Genomic DNA, 17,498 nt, shown 5'->3' with positions numbered 1-17,498 from the left:
ATTTTATGCGTATGTGGCTAATTGTTTGACTAAGTTTGCTATATGTTTTAGTATGTATATGATACAATTAACCATTCATTCAATTTCCTTACGTTTTTTTGAAAAGCGTATGGTACATGTTTTTTTATGTGGGGGTCTCTCTATTACAGTTCACGTGCGCGCTATTCATGTTCTACAAGTGCTAGGTGTGTGTGTCACGTGGTACATGTTGTGGTGTGCCCATGGCTGATGCTTCGTATGCACGTGTTGCCTGTTCGTATGAAACAAGACGACGCAGGCGCCTTGCAAGCGCACGCGGTATGTCGCCTTAATTGTGTTACATTATTTAGTCGACTTGTCGGCACACGCCGACCGGAATTGCGTTGCTGCTTTCAAATATATATATTTGCGCAGGTAATAGAGTTCTCCCGATGCAGGGGAAACCGATGATATTAATAACTACGTTGTTTCGCTTGTGCCTGGGGAAATCGTGCGCTACCTTAGTTGTGATACTATATCAAAGTCATCAGAAAGAATACCAGATTTCGATGTGCTCTATCCTACTGAATTCTTAAATTCGATTAATGCAAACAATTTCCCATCTCACGAGCTTATGCTGAAAAAGGGTGTCATAATTATGTTGTTGAGAAACCTTAATCAAAGCATGGGCCTCTGCAATGGTACACGACTACTCGTTACCGAGCCTGGACAACGTATATTGAGATGTATTGCTCTCACAGGCTCTAATGTGGGTGCTGCGGTTTTAATACCAAGAATAACCCTTAATACTACTGATGTAAAATGGCCGTTCACACTCCAGAGAAGGCAATTCCCAGTACGAGTATGCTACGCAATGACAATTAATAAGAGCCAAGGACAAACCCTGTGTAAAGTCACATGTTAAAGTGAGAAGGCACAAAAAATGGACATCTTAAAGTGAGATATAATAATAATAATAAATTTAGAAAAGAGAGCACCAGTGTAAAGTCACATGCCAGTACTCAACTGGACATGTTATTTACCTTAGATCAAGCTTAGAAGGCACTTTTGGACTATGCATAGACTATTTCTAGCCGTAGCTAATGGCACTGAATTCGTCTTGTCTATACTTTACATGTATTGTAAGCTCTCAAGTTGGGGGTCGAGGTTTTCCATTTTTTTATAATTTGATATATCAAACATATATGCATCTTTCTGTTTGACTACAATTGTGTCTGCTCTCTTTTCAGTGATGAGAAAGATAATTAGGTGCTGGTGTAGGAACGTGGAACTTTTGCCTTCACAGTTGCAGCCATGTGTAATTCAGGGTTATCATCTATTTCTACTTTTCTCAAGTTGTCGTATATGTTAGTTGGATGGGGGAGATGTGGTACATACTTTTGTATGCAACATCGCTAACGATTTGCCTACACAAACCTGCCAAGGTACATGTCTTTTATCTCATATCAAAACAGTTATGTACTGTGAACTATGATGCCCACTACTATTTCGTTCTCTTTTTTTGCAAAAAAAATGTTGTTTCAAAATAGCCCTTCAAAATTGTACATGTTCTATTAATTTTTTGGTTCAGTGTTGGCTTCTTCCTAATCACAGTAATAAAAAGCAATTCCATATTTCACAGGTGAATGTACATTGTTAGTATACCTTATTTGCTGGTAGATAAGTATTTGAATTACACCACAACACATTTGTTAATACTGAAAACATGTGATGGTAGTGCTTCACATTTTGGTTTATGTCTAATTCTTAAAAATCATATATGTGACTCATGAGCACATGGATGTGAATTTTTGATTGTTTTGGATTGTGAAGATTGTTGGGTGGTTGGAAACTAACGTCTCTCTAAAAAGAAAACTTATGAGTAGACTGGATATATGGACTTCAAGACATGATGCTCAATTGTATTTTAAGTTGGCTTACATGGCATATTTTAAACATGAATATTTTTTGTCCTGTGATGATTGACCTTTGAGTTTATGATCTATGGTACTGTTCTAACAAATGTGTATCACAATGATGAACATTATGGTTGAACAAATGAACAATTTATTTGCCTTAGTAACTAATCAATTCAAATTTCATAGTTTGCATGTCTCATCTTTATTAATATAGTTTTATCAGTATTTTGTATAGTTTTTTACTCTGTGTATTCTTTTGGTAATATTGTCCAATTGTATTTCAGGTTAACTTTGATCAGGATGCTACGCTTATCACGCTTTTGATATGCTGGCGGCCAACGTGAATGCATCTCACTTAAAATCGTGCTTGTTACCTTTCCTCCCCGGATGTTCATCCTTAGCAACTTGTAATGTGTAGTGGCAGAAGAAAAACCTACTCTTTTGTATATATCAACTGCCCGTTGTTAAACCTTTTGCTACATCGCACGGCTGCAAACTGTGCTCTACTTATTTGTGTGGCTAAAGTCTTTTGGTAACCCAGAAATGCATTTTATTCCATGACTCACTTATATGCTACCAATTTCGTATTTTTTGTTTTTTTAAAAAATCGAGTATTATTTTTGTTGATCAAATTAGCCATTTGCACATATACGATGGCATAATATTTTGTAATTTATTTCAAATTGTTTGATTTCGTTCCTCTTTGGTTTGTTGTTGTTTTAAATGGAATCATGTGCGTGCTATTGAGCTGGATGTCTGGATTTATCCACAATTTGCAATTGCAGTGTTATTGATGATATTGCTTAAGAATTGCTTCAAACATAAGAGGGAGGCGACAAGTATAGCGCCCGATAGGGCGCTGCCTTTTCTAGTCTACTTTATTAAAACTTCATCCGGTTTGGAGCACTCTCCGGGCTTCACGGGTACGACGCGCTCCGGCTCACAGACTGACGGACGCGAACTCATCCTTAGACTGAGCTTTGAGCTAGCTCGTGTCCGGCTCCCATACCCCACAGTTCACGCCGTTCTTAACTCCCCACCTCACAGTCATCGTCCGTGCTCGACTTGCTCCACCAGCCCACCTCGCCGTGGGGCACGACCTTCCTCCATGACATCTGCAGCTCCGACGACCATGAGGATGACATGCTCGTCTGCGCCGCGGCCACCACACCTTTTGCCTCCTCCCCCAAATCACCGCCGAGGTCCACATCTGGTCACATCCCCAGCCGATCACGCCACCATGCTGCCAACGGTCGTGCGCCTCGCACCTCGATGCCACCTCAGCCTTACATCGCATCAAAAGCCATTGAACTCTCGCTCGATTCGTCTCCGGTCGGACCTCTTCTCTGCCCAAACCCTACCCCCACCATTTCCCAAAAATAATCGTTCGATCTCCTTTGTGGAAAGTTTCACTTACAGATCGCTGCAGTAGGCTACTCCATCATCGCCTTTAGGGGCTTTGACTCTAGCACCAGGCCCTTCTCCACAGCTATTAAGTATGTGAGCACTCCTCAGATCCGCTACACCTGTGTTTGCCTAATCTTGCAGCACCTTGATTCGCCGGAGAACAAGTCGGCCATGTGGGAGTTCTCGGGGGCGAATATGAAGAAGGTATTGAGTTAGTGACTACCCTTGCATTTGTTTGTGATTCATCTACACCTCTACTCGATAGGGTAAATTGGCTAGGTTTGGATTCATTATGTCAGATGTTATTCGCACCTGTGCTTAGATGGTTAATGTCTCAGATATGGTAGTGAACTAGATGGGCTGACTCACTTAGATGTTGAAGTTTTAAATTTGAACTGATTGTTTGTTGGTAGATATTCTTGTAATGTGACACTTTACCAATCAGTGTCTTCCATCTCCATTCTAATTGCAGTGGTAGTTTTAATGCATGTTTTTGTGTCTTCGAGGCCAACAGCAGAGGCGCAAAATGTTTTCATTTGACAACGTTGCAATAAAGGATAAGAACGCTAGGAAGCTATAAGCACAGAAAGAAAAAAGGTATGTTATATGAAAAGAAGCTACTATAAACTATAGTTTCCTAAATATGTCTCCCTGCTGTATTTTTTGAAAACACTATACTGTCTACTTCGATTGTAACAACTGTTGTTGGCTCAAACTATTCACAGCACTATAATTACTGATGCTTTCTCTTTCTAACTTAATCTGTATTCTAAACTCATTTTTGCTAAATCTCTATAACAAAATGTTTTCTTTTGATATGTTATTATCAGCCTAATTATATTATACGATAGAAGCACAAAATAGCTTCTATATATGCCGCAATACAACAAATTTCCATTATAACCATATGGTTCATAGAAAAGATGCTTATCGTTTTTGAAGTGCTTGCAGAAGCAGAAAAGGGCAACAAAACTTAATCTCTATATCTCAGGCCTCATCATATTGAACTGTGTTTTTACATCGTTACGTTTTGTGATATGTCAAGCACATTGTTTGTACAGGTTGTCTATTGTTACATGCTCCTGGAATTATTACAAGTCTATAGATCTCATGGGGTCATCTTTAGTGGAAACATGTCATATATTACTTAGTAGAAGCTAAAAGACTTTTGAGCATTATAATTTGTGTTATAGTTTGATTATGTCCTATGAAGCCCCTTGTACGATGGCATACGATGGCATGTAAGAGTGGCCACTTTTTGTTCTAATGCTGTTTTATATGAACTCACAGCTATCGATTCTATATTCAAGTCCAATCCCTTTCTACAAAATATGATGAGAGATGCAAGATTGTTGGAGATGTGGCATCTAATCTAACAATGGATGAGGCCACTTTCCGTGATTCCCAGGTATATTTTTGATTCTATTAGAATGCTGGCAACTTCATCCTCGAGATTTGGTTGTGAGTATTTTTCTATGTTTGCAGGAACATAGGTTGGAAATTTATTACACCATAATTAGGCCGCAAAAAATTGTCTACATATTCAGAGAAGTGCAACAGTGCACACTCCTTTCAAAGACTGAGTGCAGTGAAGAATGTTCCTATGCCCTCAGTCATCAAGATACAACATTGGATCGAACACTCAAAAATGATGGATCAGCAAAAAAGGGTACTATTATTGTCTGGGAGGTAACCAGTTGGCTTCAACTATTTTTAAACTGTCATAAAGTACATCTAATCTTATTGTTGATTGCGAACTTATAAATTTATAACTCATGAAATTCTTTGTTGTATTATTATTGCTCGACAATCGACATAACGAGAATATGATTGTCATCCAAACTAAACTTGTATCACAATATGTGCTTTCTGTTTTTGTATAAGACTACCAAACATTTTGATTTAAAGATAGTGCTTTCTGTTTTTGTATAAAATGCCAAACATTTTGATTTAAAGATAGATCGACTTCACCCAGGATTGCGCCCTAAAAATTCTTCAAAATGCTCATCTCAGAAAAATGATAAAACTGAAGTTAATTGATTTAATAAATGGTACTCCCTCCGTTCTTTTTATTTGTTGCCGTTTAGTTCAAAAATGAACTAGCGGGCGGCAAATATTCGAGAACGGAGGTAGTATAACGCTTTGATTTTAATCTCAGTATCTTAGTTGTTTTGAAGATACTTCTCCTAGCAGATTTGAATTCGTGGAGCTTGAATTTGTTTCATATGCAAACCCATATACAGACCCAGTTGTCCTCCCAAATATCTACAACACATTGACTGTCATAACTTTCGTTTGCAATTCTTTTTGTCTCCACATTAGCCTAAATAAATGACAGCATGTTGTTTATTTTTGGGTCAACAATCAAATATGCCTTTAGGAAACACATTCATGTTCCTTAGATCTTGATCTTTGCAAAAAGTGGTGATGTAGGACTAAATTGTGACCTACCTACACACTTTTAGTGCTATCTTTTGACTTCTGCTTATTTGATGCTTTATAAAGTGTCCCACCCTTTGCTCAATCATAGATGATGATGAAAAGGTTCTAATTACCTTTGCCAGTTACAACGGGAACTACAACAACAAGGTGTTCAGTTCAAGTGAATGATATTTAGTCATATTAGTTTTTTCTAAAATGATTAATATGGTGAACTTTAGATATTAGATCCATTTTTCTGGGAGTGTCTTCATATATGTTGGCGGCTTGAGTGCCTAAGTTTCTTTCAGTATCTATTCCTGGTGTTAAAAGACATGCTTAACTATCTGACAGAATGAGCATTCTGCTATTGTTGTTTTTTAAATGATTCATATGTTGAACTTAATATATTAGATTCATTTTTCTGTGATTGCCTTCCTATATGTTGGTTACTCGAGTGACTTAGTTTCTTTCAGTTATCTGTTTATGATGTTAAAGACATGCTTAACTATCTAACAGAAGGAGCATTTTGTTGCAGATCTTTGCTTTGAAACACAAAGCAAGACATTTAGTTCAATCTCGTCTTCTTCAGTCACCAGTTGCAGTTGTCGCCGTCGCTTCTGCGACAACTGCCTATGCTGTAATTACTACCACAGATGAGAAACCTAGAGATATTGTTGTGACAGATGATTTTGATATCAAGAGAACTCAACCTACAAGTAATTCCAAAAAGATCGTTGCTGAAACTGATGTACTTACTGGACAGAATGGTAAACTAGCGACCAGATTGGCAGAAGTTCTTGATGAAAACTAAATGATAGATTAGACATGAAAAACTTGCCATATGATGAATTGGCAAAGATAAAGCTTTCTTTATGTTAGTACATAATGCTTGATTTTTGTTGACAATCTCTCCCTTTTCCCTTTCAAAGAAGCTTAAATTAGTTCAAGATCAACTAGCACCAGAGGGTTCAAGATGACAGAAGCCTGATGTGCTATACTTAAACATGCAGTTGATTCTCTGACCCTGAATGCTAATTTTCTGGTTTCCTTACACTTCTGATTACTTGCCTTTTGTCCTGTCAACTTAGTCCCAAATTGCTGCTGCACGGAAGAGATTGGAATCTTTATGATTTTCCTTGTCTAATTTTGTGGCCGCATTATAATGTGTCATGTATGGTACAGCATATGGTTGGTTACTTGATTTAGTCCCCATGCATGAGGTGTTAGCGCCCGATAGGGCGCTTCGTTTTCTAGTATACTGAAAATTACTCTGGCTGCTCAAAGTTGTTCGACTTCTGCAGTGGCCACTTTTGAATTTTCTTCCGGACGCGTTGTTCAATTTTCTTCCGGATGCAGCTATGCCAGCTTTTCACCAAAGCAGAGGGTGATGGAGAGAGACCCTAAACTAGAAGGCAATATCAAGAACGACCGTGCGGTGCTGTGGGGCACTAATGAGCACGACATGGATAAATCAACAGTCAGAGTGAACAAACAAACAAGCAAGCGTCAGAATAAATCAACACTCAGAATGAGCAGGACATGGATAATGGCACTAATTTGATGTTGGTGTATTTTCTCTTCCATAAGCTTGGTTAAATGTTGAAAAGTTTGACTTATAAAACTAAAATCTCTAACAAAATTTATACGGACTACGTCAAAAACGCTCAAAGGGGACGTGATCGTTTATGACACTTGTTAAAACACGTCACAAATTTTTCACAGTGATATCTTCTTTTTTTTTAAAACACGCCACTAACGACCGTGCACATGTGACATCTATTGTAAAAATACGTCACTAGCGAAATATGGTAATAATCCAGTGATACCTTTTATTTTATGTGTCTCTACTATGATCTATTTAGTGACATGTATATATAAACATGTTGGGGACCATAATTAGGGGTACCCCCAAGACTCCTAATCTCAGCTGGTAACCCCATCAGCACAAAGCTGCAAAGGCCTGATGGGCGCGATTCAGGTCAAGGCTCCGTCCACTCAAGGGACACGGTCTCGCCTCGTCCGAGCCCAGCCTCGGGCAAAGGCAGCCGACACAGGAGGATTCACGTCTCGCCCGAGGGTCCCCTCAAGCAACGGACGCACCTTCGGCTCGCCCGAGGCCCAGGCTTCGCGGAGAAGCAACCTTGGCCAGATCGTCACGCCAACCGACCGTATCGCAGGAGCATTTAATGCAAGGATCGACTGACACCTTATCATGACGCGCGCTCCTCAGTCGACAGGACCGAAGTGACCGCAGTCACTTCGTCGCTCCACTGACCGACCTGACTAGAAAACAGCGATGTCTGCCCTGCTCCGACTGCTGTGCCACTCGACAGAGTGAGGCTGACAGCAGCTAAGTCCAGCCTCGGGCGCCATAGGAAGCTCTGCCTCGCCCGACCCCAGAGCTCGGGCTCAACCTCGACGCCGGACGATGGACTCCGCCTCGCCCGACCCCAGGGCTCGGACTCAGCCTCGACCTCGGACGACGGACTCCGCCTCGCCCGACCCCAGGGCTCGGACTCAACCTCGACGCCGGACGACGGACTCCGCCTCGCCCGACCCCAGGGCTCAGACTCAGCCTCGACCTCGGACGACGGACTCCGCCTCGCCCGACCCCAGGGCTCGGACTCAACCTCGACCTCGGACGACGGACTCCGCCTCGCCCGACCCCAGGGCTCGGACTCAACCTCGACCTCGGAGGAGTCACCGCCTCGCCCGACCCCGGGCTCAGACCGACCACGTCACAGGGGGGAGCCATCATTATCCTACCCCTAGCCAGCTCAGGCTACGGGGAACAAGACCGGCGTCCCATCCGGCTCACCCCAGTAAACAAGTAATGATGGCACCCCGTGTGCTCCATGACGACGGCGGCTCTTAGCCCCTTACGGAAGCAAGGAGGCGTCAGCAAGGATCCGACAGCCCCGACAGTTGTACTTCCACGGGGCTCAAGCGCTCCTCCGACGGCCACGACATCACATGAACAGGGCGCCAAAACCTCTCCGACAGCCACGACGGCACGTACATAGGGCTCTGGCTCCCCTTTGCTAGACACGTTAGCACATTGCTACACCCCCCATTGTACACCTGGGCCCTCTCCTTACGCCTATAAAAGGAAGGTCCAAGGCTCTCGTACGAGAAGGTTGGCCGCGCGGGAGAACGGGCCGACGCACAAGGCTCTCTCTCTCTCTCTCCCACGCGAACGCTTGTAACCCCCTACTGCAAGCGCATCCGCCCTGGGCGCACGACAACACGAAGGCCACGGTTTCCCCTTACTGTTTCTCCCCCCTTTATGTTCCGTCTCGCGCCGACCCATCTGGGCTGGGACACGCAGCGACAATTTACTCGTCGGTCCAGGGACCCCCCGGGGTCGAAACACCGACAGTTGGCGCGCCAGGTAGGGGCCTGCTGTGTGTTGACGAACAGCTTCCCGTCAAGCTCCAGATGGGTAGTCTCCAGCAACCACTCCAACCCGGGACGGTGCTCCGTTTTGGGAGTCTTCAGTTCATGTCCCTCGACGGTAGCTACGACATGATACTCCTTCCTCCGCCGCGCGACAACGACAATGGCGGCCATCAGCCAGCCCGCCGGCGGCGGAATCGACGACGTCTTCCCCACGTGGAGGAAGAGCTACATCCGGGTCTGTCCCGTCACCCTCCCCGCCGACGGAGGAGGAGGCGGGGCAGGCATGGCCAAGCAGGAGGCGGCACCTCGTCGGCTATCGAGCGAGTCGACGGCATCGGCGCCCCAGCGGGGGACATGTCGGGCGTCGACCTCGCGTCTGAGATGAAGACGAGCGTTGTTTCCCCGCGACACGCCAACCCCAAGTAGACGGACGACGCCAGCACGCTCGCAAAGGACTTGCTGGGCGTTAGCCTCGTACCTGAGACAACGGTGCAGTCCGTCTCTGACGCGACTTCGTCGCCATCCGTCGATCAAGAGGTACCGTCCGTTTCCCATCCCATGCCTTTTGGATTCAGCTGCGACCCACCAAGCGACCCCGCTTTGGTGGACGCTTTCATAAAGGCATGTCCAAACCCTCCGGGGTATCATATGTGGTCGACCTGGGACCGACTGACAGCCGTCTCAACCTACAGGCCCCTGGGTTTCGAGGAAGATGACGAGTCTGACTCTGGTTGGGATTTCTCCGGACTCGATAACCCCAGTGCCATGCGGGACTTCATGACCGCATGCGACTACTGCCTCTCCGATTGCTCCGATAGTAGCCACAGCCTCGGCGACGAGGACTGTGGCCCAAGTCACGAATGCTTCCACGTCGATCTAGGGGGTCTCGACGAAGGCAACCATCTTGGTATGTCGGAGGACGGTGATCCCCCTAGGCCTGTGCCTCGCGTTGACATCCTTTGGGAGCTAGCTGTGGTCCCAGTCCCTGCGGGGGGTCAGGACAACTTGTGCAGCTTCAGCAAAATATCGGGCAGGAGTGGGCAGGCCGAGCACCGACCGGAGAATCGCGTCATCTGGCCCAGGACGACCTACACCGCATCACCGACGATGCCAGGGCAAGGCTGCCCCCGGCTTCCAGTGGGGTCAGCCAGAACCTGGCTGCAGTAGCGATACTACTCCGAGCGATGCCAGAACCATCCACCACCGAGGGGCGGCGTATCCAGGGAGAGCTCAAGAATCTCCTGGAAGATGCCGCGGTCCGACGGGTCGAGAGCTCTACCTCCCGAAGGCAGGGGTACCCCCCGGAGCATCGCGCCGCGACTTCCCGATTCAGGCGGGAAGCGTCGGTCCACACCGGGCGAACGCGGAACACCGCGCCTGCGGCCCCGGGTCGCCTCGACAACGAGCACCACCGCCGCGACCGTCGAGCCCACCTCGACGAGAAGGTGTGCCGAGGCTACCACCCCAGGCGTGGGGGACGCTACGACAGCGGGGAGGATCAGAGCCCCTCGCCCGAACCACCCGGTCCACGAGCTTTCAGCCGGGCCATACGACGGGCGCCGTTCCCGACCCGGTTCCGAACCCCGACTACCATCACCAAGTACTCGGGGGAGTCAAAGCCGGAACTGTGGCTCGCGGACTACCGGCTGGCCTGCCAGCTGGGTGGAACGGACGATGACAACCTCATCATCCGCAACCTTCCACTGTTCCTCTCCGACGCCGCCCGAGCCTGGCTGGAGCATCTGTCTCCTGCGCAGATCTCCGATTGGGACGACCTGGTCAAAGCCTTCACCGGCAACTTCCAGGGCACGTACGTGTGTCCTAGGAACTCCTGGGATCTCCGAAGCTGCCACCAGCAGCCGGGAGAATCCCTTTGGGACTACATTCGATGATTTTCGAAGCAGCGCACCGAGCTGCCCAACATCACCGACTCGGATGTCATTGACGCGTTCCTCGCCGGCACCACTTGCCACGACCTGGTGAGCAAGCTGGGTCGCAAAACTCCCACCAGGGCGAGCGAGCTGATGGACATCGCCACCAAGTTCGCCTCAGGTCAGGAGGCGGTCGAGGCCATCTTATGGAAGGACAAGCAGCCTCAGGGGCGCCAGCCGGAAGACGTCCCCGAGGCGTCCGCTCAGCACGGCACCAAGAAGAAGGGCAAGAAGAAGTCGCAAGCGAAACGTGACACCGCCGACGCAGACCTTGTCACCGCCGCTGAGCACAGGAACCCTCGGAAGCCTCCCGGAGGCGCCAACCTGTTCGACAAGATGCTCAAGGAGTCGTGCCCCTATCATCAGGGTCCCGTCAGGCACACCCTTGAGGAGTGTGTCATGCTTCGGCGCTACTTCCACAAGGCCGGGCCACCGACGGAAGGTGGCAGAGCCCCCGACAACGACAAGAAGGAGGATCACAAGGCAGAGGAGTTCCCCGAGGTCCACGACTGCTTCATGATCTACGGTGGGCATGTGGCGAACGCCTCGGCTCGGCACCGCAAGCAAGAGCGTCGGGAGGTCTGCTCGGTAAAGGTGGCGGCGCCAGTCTACCTAGACTGGTCCGACAAGCCCATCACCTTCGACCAGCGCGACCACCCCGACCGTGTGCCGAGCCCGGGAAAGTACCCTCTTGTTGTCGATCCTGTCATCGGCAACATCAGGCTTACCAAGGTCCTCATGGACGGAGGCAGCAGCCTCAACATCATCTACGCCGAGACCCTCGGGCTCCTGCAGATCGATCTGTCATCGATCCTGGCCGGCGCGGTGCCCTTTCACGGGATCATCCCCGGGAAATGCGTCCAACCCCTTGGGCAACTCGATCTGCCCGTCTGCTTCGGGACTCCCTCCAACTTCCGAAAGGAAACCCTCACGTTCGAGGTGGTCGGGTTCCGAGGAACCTACCACGCAGTGCTGGGGAGACCGTGCTATGCCAAGTTCATGGTCGTCCCCAACTACACCTACCTCAAGCTCGAGATGTCGGGCCCCAACGGGGTCATCATCGTCGGCTCCACGTACCGACACGCGTACGAATGCGACGTGGAGTACGCCGAGGCCCTCGCCGAATCCGTGGCCCTCATCGCCGACCTGGAGAGCCTCTCCAAGGAGGCGCCAGACGCGAAGCGCCACGACGGCAACTTCGAGCCAGCTGAGACGGTTAAGTCTGTCCCTCTCGACCCCGGCAACGACGCCTCCAAGCAGATCCGGATCGGCTCCGAGCTCGACCCCAAATAGGAAGCAGTGCTCGTCGACTTTCTCCGCGCGAACATCGAGGTTTTCGCGTGGAGTCCCTCGGACATGCCTGGCATACCGAGGGATGTCGCCGAGCACTCGCTGGACATCCGAGCTGGAGCCCGACCCGTGAAGCAGCCTCTGCGCCGTTTCGTCGAAGAAAAGCGCAGAGCCATAGGCGAGGAGATCCACAAGCTGATGGCTGCAGGGTTCATCAAAGAGGTATTCCATCCCGAATGGCTTGCCAACCCTGTGCTTGTGAGAAAGAAAGGAGGGAAATGGCGGATGTGTGTAGACTACACTGGTCTAAATAAAGCATGTCCGAAAGTTCCCTACCCTCTGCCTCGCATCGATCAAATCGTGGATTCCACTGCTGGGTGCGAAACCCTGTCTTTCCTCGATGCCTACTCAGGGTATCACCAAATCAGGATGAAAGAGTCCGACCAGCTCGCGACTTCTTTCATCACACCCTTTGGCATGTACTGCTACGTTACTATGCCATTCGGTTTGAGGAATGCGGGTGCGACATACCAAAGGTGCATGAACCACGTGTTCGGAGAACACATTGGCCGAACGGTCGAGGCTTACGTCGATGACATCGTAGTCAAGACGAGGAAGGCCTCCGACCTCCTCTCCGACCTTGAAACGACATTCAAGTGTCTCAAGGCGAAAGGTGTAAAACTCAATCCCGAGAAGTGTGTCTTCGGAGTCCCCCGAGGCATGCTCCTGGGGTTCGTCGTCTCTGAGCAGGGCATCGAGGCCAACCTAGAGAAAATCGCGGCCATCACCAACATGGGGCCCATCAAGGACTTGAAAGGAGTACAGAGGGTTATGGGATACCTTGCGGCACTGAGTCGTTTCATCTCGCGCCTCGGCGAAAGAGGCCTACCTTTGTACCGCCTCTTAAGGAAGACCGAGCGCTTCACTTGGACCCCCGAGGTCGAGGAAGCCCTCGGGAACCTAAAGGCGCTCCTTACAAGCGTGCCCATCTTGGTGCCCCCCGCTGCTGGAGAAGCCCTCTTGATCTACGTCGCCGCTACCGCTCAGATGGTCAGCGCCACGATCGTGGTCGAGAGACGAGAAGAAGGGCATGCATTACCCGTCCAGAGGCCGGTCTACTTCATCAGTGAAGTACTGTCCGAGACCAAAATCCGCTACCCACAAATCCAGAAGCTACTGTACGCGGTAATTCTGACGCGACGAAAGTTGCGACACTACTTCGAGTCTCATCCGGTGACTGTGGTATCATCCTCCCCCCTGGGAGAGATCATCTAGTGCCGAGAGGCCTCGGGTAGGATTGCTGATAGTCGCCTAGAGGGGGGGGGGTGAATAGGGCGAAACTGAAATTTCCAAATATAAACACAACTACAAGCCGGGGTTAGCGTTAGTAATAATAAATGAGTCCGCAAGAGAGGGCGCAAAACAAATCCCAAGCGAATAAGCAAATGAGACACGGAGATTTGTTTTACCGAGGTTCGGTTCTTGCAAACCTACTCCCCGTTGAGGAGGCCACAAAGGCCGGGTCTCTTTCAACCCTTCCCTCTCTCAAATGGTCCCACGGACCGAGTGAGCTTCTCTTCTCTAATCAAAACCGGGAACAAAACTTCCCCGCAAGGGCCACCACACAATTGGTGCCTCTTGCCTTGATTACAATGGAGTTGTGATCTCAAGAACAAGTGAGAAAGAAAAGAAGCAATCCAAGCGCAAGAGCTCAAATGAACACGGCAAATCACTCTCTCTAGTCACTAGGGTTTTGTGTGGAATTGGAGAGGATTTGATCTCTTTGAATGTGTCTAGAATTGAATGCCTAGAGCTCTTGTAGTAGTTGAGAAGTGGAAAACTTGGATGGCAATGAATGTGGGGGTGGTTGGGGTATTTATAGCCCCAACCACCAAAAGTGACCATTGCTGGCAACCTCTGTTCGATGGCGCACCGGACAGTCCGGTGCACACCGGACAGTCCGGTGCCCCTGCCACGTCATCACTGTCGTTGGATTCTAGCCGTTGGAGCTTCTGACTTGTGGGCCTGCCGAGGTGTCCGGTGCACACCGGACATGCACTGTTTGATGTCCGGTGCACCGGTATGGGCAGCCCTGACGTCTGCGCGCGCTGCGCGCGCATTTAATGCTGCGCAGGGAGCCGTTGGCGCCGCAGAGAGCCGTTGCTCCGCTGGCACACCGGACAGTCCGGTGCACACCGGACAGTCCGGTGAATTATAGCGGAGCGGCTGTCGTGAAAACCCGAGGATGACGAGTTCCGGAGGCCGCGGTTCGTTGGCGCACCGGACATGTCCGGTGCACACCGGACAGTCCGGTGAATTATAGCGCGCCGGCCTCCGCGAATTCCCGAGGGCGAAGGGTTGAAGTCGAAGTCCTCTGGCGAAGGGTAGAAAACGAAGTCTACGGGCGCACCGGACACTGTCCGGTGCACACCGGACAGTCCGGTGCCTCCAGCCAGAGGTGCCCTCGGTTGCCTTATTGCTCCTTTGTTGAATCCAACACTTGGTCTTTTTATTGGCTAGATGTGAACCTTTTGCACCTGTATAACTTATACACTAGAGCAAACTAGTCAGTCCAATATTTGTGTTGGGCAATTCAACCACCAAAATTATTTAGGAACTAGGTGTAAGCCTAATTCCCTTTCAATCTCCCCCTTTTTGGTGATTGATGCCAACACAAACCAAAGCAAATATAGAAATGCATAATTGAACTAGTTTACATAATGTAAGTGCAAAGGTTACTTGGAATTGAGCCAATATAACTACTTACAAGATATGCAAGGAATGTTTCTTTCTTATATAACATTTTGGACCACGTTTGCACCACATGTTTTGTTTTTGCAAATTCTTTTTGTAAATCTATTTCAAAGATCTTTTGCAAATAGTCAAAGGTACATGAATGAGAGTTTGTAAAGCATTTTCAAGATTTGAAATTGTCTCCCCCTATTTCAAATGCTTTTCCTTTGACTAAACAAAACTCCCCCTAAAAGAGATCCACCTCTTAGTGTTCAAGAGGGTTTTGATATACCATTTTTGAAATACTACTTTCTCCCCCTTTTGAACACAATAGGATACCAAATGATAAAGACTTTTGGAAAGCGCTAAGTTTTTGAATTTGGTGGTGGTGGTGTGGTCCTGGTGGTGGTGCGGTCCTTTTGCTTTGGGCTCATTTCTCCCCCTTTTTGGCATGAATCGCCAAAAACGGAATCATTAGAGCCCTCGAAGTAAGTTCCTCCCCTTTGGTCATAAGTAAATGAGTTAAGATTATACCAAAGACGAGGTCCGGTCCTTTTGCTTTTGAGCTTTTACTCTCTCCCCTAAGGATAGAGTCCTTTTCTTTGATGCTCATTTCTCCCCAAGGAATAGAGAGTTGCTCGGAGTGATGGGGAAGCATGAGTTACGGAGTGGAAGCCTTTGTCTTCGCCGAAGACTCCAATTCCCTTTCAATATACCTATGACTTGGTTTGAAATAGACTTGAAAACACATTAGTCATAGCATATAAAAGAGATATGATCAAAGGTATTTAAATGAGCTATGTGTGCAAGCTAGCAAAAGAAATTTCTAGAATCAAGAATATTGAGCTCATGCCTAAGTCTGGTAAAAGATTGTTCATCAAGTGGCTTGGTAAAGATATCTGCTAATTGATCTTTAGTGTTAATGTAAGAAATCTCGATATCCCCCTTTTGTTGGTGATCCCTAAGAAAATGATACCGAATGGCTATGTGCTTAGTGCGGCTATGCTCGACGGGATTGTCGGCCATTTTAATTGCACTCTCATTATCACATAGCAAAGGGACTTTGGTTAATTTGTAACCGTAGTCCCGCAGGGTTTGCCTCATCCAAAGCAATTGCGCGCAACAATGTCCTGCGGCAATGTACTCGGCTTCGGCGGTGGAAAGAGCGACCGAATTTTGCTTCTTTGAAGCCCAAGACACCAAGGATCTTCCCAAGAACTGGCAAGTCCCCGATGTGCTCTTCCTATTGATTTTGCACCCCGCCCAATCGGCATCCGAATAACCAAGTAAATCAAATGTGGATCCCCGAGGGTACCAAAGCCCAAACTTAGGGGTATAAGCCAAATATCTCAAGATTCGTTTTACGGCCGTAAGGTGGGATTCCTTAGGGTCGGATTGGAATCTTGCACACATGCAAACGGAAAGCATAATGTCCGGTCGAGATGCACATAAATAAAGTAATGAACCAATCATCGACCGGTATACCTTTTGATCCACGGACTTACCTCCCGTGTCGAGGTCGAGATGCCCATTAGTTCCCATGGGTGTCTTGATGGGTTTGGCATCCTTCATCCCAAACTTGGTTAGAATGTCTTGAGTGTACTTCGTTTGGCAAATGAAGGTGCCCTCTTGGAGTTGCTTGACTTGGAATCCTAGAAAATACTTCAACTCCCCCATCATCGACATCTCGAATTTCTGTGTCATGATCCTACTAAACTCTTCACATGTAGACTCGTTAGTAGACCCAAATATAATATCATCAACATAAATTTGGCATACAAACAAGTCATTCTCAAGAGTTTTAGTAAAGAGTGTAGGATCGGCCTTGCCAACTTTGAAGCCATTAGCAATAAGGAAATCTCTTAGGCATTCATACCATGCTCTTGGGGCTTGCTTGAGCCCATAAAGCGCCTTAGAGAGCCTATAGACATGGTTAGGGTACTCACTGTCTTCAAAGCCGGGAGGTTGCTCAACATAGACCTCTTCCTTGATTGGTCCGTTGAGGAAGGCACTTTTCACGTCCATTTGATAGAGCTTAAAGCCATGGTAAGTAGCATAGGCCAATAATATGCGAATTGACTCAAGCCTAGCTACGGGTGCATAGGTTTCACCAAAATCCAAACCTTCGACTTGTGAATACCCTTTGGCCACGAGTCGAGCTTTGTTCCTTGTCACCACACCATGCTCATCTTGCTTGTTGCGGAAGACCCATTTGGTTCCTACAACATTTTGGTTAGGACGTGGAACTAAATGCCAGACCTCATTCCTCGTGAAATTGTTGAGCTCCTCTTGCATCGCCACCACCCAATCCGAATCTTTGAGAGCTTCCTCTACCCTGTGTGGCTCAATAGAGGAAACAAAAGAGTAATGTTCACAAAAATGAGCAACCCGAGATCGAGTAGTTACCCCCTTATGAATGTCGCCGAGGATGGTGTCGACG

General features: G+C 47.9%; 1 protein-coding gene and 1 long non-coding RNA gene across 2 annotated transcripts; both read left to right on the top strand.

Annotated features, from left to right (window-relative positions):
- Positions 1-894: 894 nt before the first annotated feature.
- Positions 895-2,383, top strand: LOC103647344 (uncharacterized). Its single transcript, XR_562774.3, has 2 exons — positions 895-1,403; positions 2,162-2,383. It is a non-coding gene; the product is annotated as an uncharacterized lncRNA (long non-coding RNA).
- A 513-nt stretch (positions 2,384-2,896) lies between these two features.
- On the top strand, positions 2,897-6,652 carry LOC103647343 (uncharacterized). Its single transcript, XM_008671884.4, has 5 exons — positions 2,897-3,488; positions 3,791-3,881; positions 4,575-4,692; positions 4,770-4,973; positions 6,241-6,652. The coding sequence occupies exons 3-5, from the start codon at positions 4,663-4,665 to the stop codon at positions 6,514-6,516; spliced, it is 510 nt and encodes a 169-aa protein (XP_008670106.1). The 5' UTR covers positions 2,897-3,488; positions 3,791-3,881; positions 4,575-4,662; the 3' UTR covers positions 6,517-6,652.
- The last annotated feature ends 10,846 nt before the right edge of the window (positions 6,653-17,498 follow it).

Source organism: Zea mays, chromosome 2, assembly GCF_902167145.1.
Source record: "Zea mays cultivar B73 chromosome 2, Zm-B73-REFERENCE-NAM-5.0, whole genome shotgun sequence".
In the NCBI taxonomy this organism is placed as follows: Eukaryota; Viridiplantae; Streptophyta; class Magnoliopsida; order Poales; family Poaceae; genus Zea; species Zea mays.
The sequence above is the reverse complement of the archived record's forward strand: the minus strand, read 5'-3'. Positions and strand labels throughout refer to the sequence as shown.